The sequence below is a fragment of the Stegastes partitus genome, unplaced genomic scaffold, assembly GCF_000690725.1.
Source record: "Stegastes partitus isolate 25-593 unplaced genomic scaffold, Stegastes_partitus-1.0.2 Scaffold1584, whole genome shotgun sequence".
In the NCBI taxonomy this organism is placed as follows: Eukaryota; Metazoa; Chordata; class Actinopteri; family Pomacentridae; genus Stegastes; species Stegastes partitus.
The window spans coordinates 3,654-6,348 of NW_007579315.1; the positions used below are offsets into that span (position 1 = coordinate 3,654).

Consider the following 2,695-nt stretch of genomic DNA (forward strand, 5'->3'; position numbering starts at 1 on the left):
TACTGTTTTGGAGCTGTTGTAACAGTGAACTTTCCCCACTGTGGGATCAATAAATCTTTCTTTATCTTTCCCTTTAACTCAGACTGTTACGGTTTCGTTTAAACTGTAAATGACACGACATCTCTGACATCTTCCTGTTTTAGGAGGACTTGGAGCATGACGACCACTGTGCCATCTGTAAGGAGGATGGTGAGCTGCAGCTTTGCCACAACTGCCCCCGAGCCTTCCACCCCAACTGCCTCCACCCGCCACTGAAACCCCCCCCCAGAGGCCCCTGGTACTGTCCCAAGTGCCAGAAGAAGGTACGACACTGGCTCCAGTCACAAAAATACTCGTAGACACAGACCTAATGCATCTAGCGTCATCCTGCTGCCAGTTAGCTTAGCTTAGCATAAAGCCGGAACACTGGAGGAATCTGCTAGCCTGGCTTAGACAAGAGTGAAAAACAAGTTAGCTGTTGTGAAGAAGCTAAGCTAACCTGCTGGTGATTGTAGCTTCACATTTACTGTTGAAGTAAACATCTGTCCTTGCTAGCTGTGGCTACATTAGCTTAGCATGAAGCCTGGAAATAGGTTTCTGTCAGAAACACAGTTCAGTTTGTCAGAGCAGAGTTTATTTCCTTTTCTGTTCCAGGATTAATATTATTGTTATTAATAAACTACATTTATCAGCCTTTAATGACTCACCGCTTGTTTCTGATCTGCAGGTTCTGAACAAAGAAAACATGTCGTGGCCTCAGAACTTCGTCCAGTCATACGTCACACACAAGACGGGTAACAATACATGTTCATACGTGTTGTGTTGTTCATACGTGTTGTGTTGTTCATACGTGTTGTGTTGTTCATACGTGTTGTGCTGTGTGTCGGCAGTGCGGCAGGAGGAGAAGCGGCGGCTGCTGAGGAGAAACACTGAGCTGAAGAAGGAATGTGCTCATCTGGAGGAACAAGACAAGAAGCTGAACCAGACGCTGCAGGTAAGCAGCAGCACACCTGTGCAGGTGTGGTTGGTGTTTGGACTGAGCTCTGGTGATCCGTGGGGATGCAGAACCTCCTACTGTAGATGTTTTCTTTGCTCCTGCTTCCACCCCTCGGAGTTCTCTGATCCTATGACGCTGGTACGACTTTGAACCAACATGGTTTACAACTAGCCCTGTTCCACCAAGTCCTTCAGACACGTTGGAGTCTGACCAACCGAGTGGTTTCATCTGGCTTCATGGATAAATATAACTGGGTGTCGTGTACTTAATCATGTAAATGTACGCAGCGCTTCCTAATAATATTGCCCAAGGGGAGCATGTACAAGGTAAATAATGTAGGTCCTACCACGGAGCCCTGTGGAACTCCGTAACTAACTGGTGCGGATGAAAGGAACAATCTGCCTGTTTTGTCTCTAAAAAACTGTGGTGAAACTGTGGATCAGTGTTTCCTCCAAGGTCTGCTAGTATTCAGTTGACTGTCCTGGAGGAGAAACCTCTGAGAACTAATCTATCGATCGAATGCTAAGCTAAAGCTAATGCTAACGCACTGTGAATGTGGTGTATGTTGCAGCAGTGCGTGGACCTGCGGGAGCGTCTCTTGGGGCAGCAGAGGGACACTCAGGCGTCGCTCGACCGCCTCAAAGCGCTCATCAGGCTGATCCAGCGCGAGCAGCTCATCCAGGTCACCATGACGACCACCGCCACCATCGCCGCCTCGCTGCTGTCCCAGTCCTGGATCAAACCCACCAGCACCGCCACCGCCGCCGCCGCCGGCCCCTCGGCCACGCCCCTGCAGACCAGCCACAGCCAGGATGACATCAACAACTAGCCCCGCCCCCTGAGTCCGGGTCGAGGGCGGCCATGACGGTTTCCTCTGAATAATATCCGACATGTTTTCTGCGACACAAACTGACAAGAGCCTCCTCCACTCGATTCAAGTATTTTTTAAACCCGACACCTACAGTGCTTACGAGATTTCTTTTTTTAAGTTCTTTTCTATTTATTCTTGGCCTTAATGTATTTATTACGAAAAGTTAGAGTACAGCGCCGCCGCAGAACTGTTCTGCTCGGCCCAAAAGATATTTCCCTTTTTTAAACACAGGAGTACTTATTGTTCTGCATATAGTGAGAGAGAACAGTAGAGTAGTGGTAGCGAGAACACGGACGAGTGTACAGCGATTATCGTAGATGTTTGTTCTCATTCTCCTATGAACAATGTTTTTGCCATAAGAATTCAGGAAGCTGTTTTCATCGTGTATGTAAACGCATACGAGCCTTCAAACAAAACAGAGAATAACGTTTTTCAGTATTAATAGAGTTAAAGTCAAAGAAAAAAGTATTTAAGATAAAACTACAGAAATTAGCATTTCTAGTGGAGATTTTAGTATTTTCATGCTGATGCCTGTTGATAAATGTGAGTCTGGAGTATTCAAGGGGATCACTGTACATAACTTGTATTATTATGATTATTCTTATCATCATCGCAGGTTTCTTCGGTTTTCAAACTTTACTGGAGTCACACATCCGAAGCCGAGTTTCTGTTCAGTCCAACTGCTGCTTTTCTGCTGCAGAACAAGAAAACGACTGCAGCTCCAGTTAAACCAGAACATATCAGAGTGTAGCTCCACCACACGGGCTGGTAGACGGTACCGGCCCATTCTGGGTCTGTACTGACAAAACAACAGCACGAGTCCCAAACACGACAGCAGTTCTTCAAAC

General features: G+C 46.7%; 1 protein-coding gene across 1 annotated transcript in view; it reads left to right on the forward strand.

The window, feature by feature from the left end:
- Positions 1 to 2,689, forward strand: part of phf21b (PHD finger protein 21B) — a 6,094-nt gene extending 3,405 nt beyond the window's left edge. Inside the window, exons 8-11 of the mRNA XM_008300750.1 lie at positions 144 to 302; positions 707 to 773; positions 870 to 973; positions 1,548 to 2,689. Coding sequence (XP_008298972.1) covers positions 144 to 302; positions 707 to 773; positions 870 to 973; positions 1,548 to 1,805 — 588 coding nt within the window. The 3' untranslated portion in view covers positions 1,806 to 2,689. The remainder of the gene's footprint in view (positions 1 to 143; positions 303 to 706; positions 774 to 869; positions 974 to 1,547) is intronic.
- Positions 2,690 to 2,695: the final 6 nt, after the last annotated feature.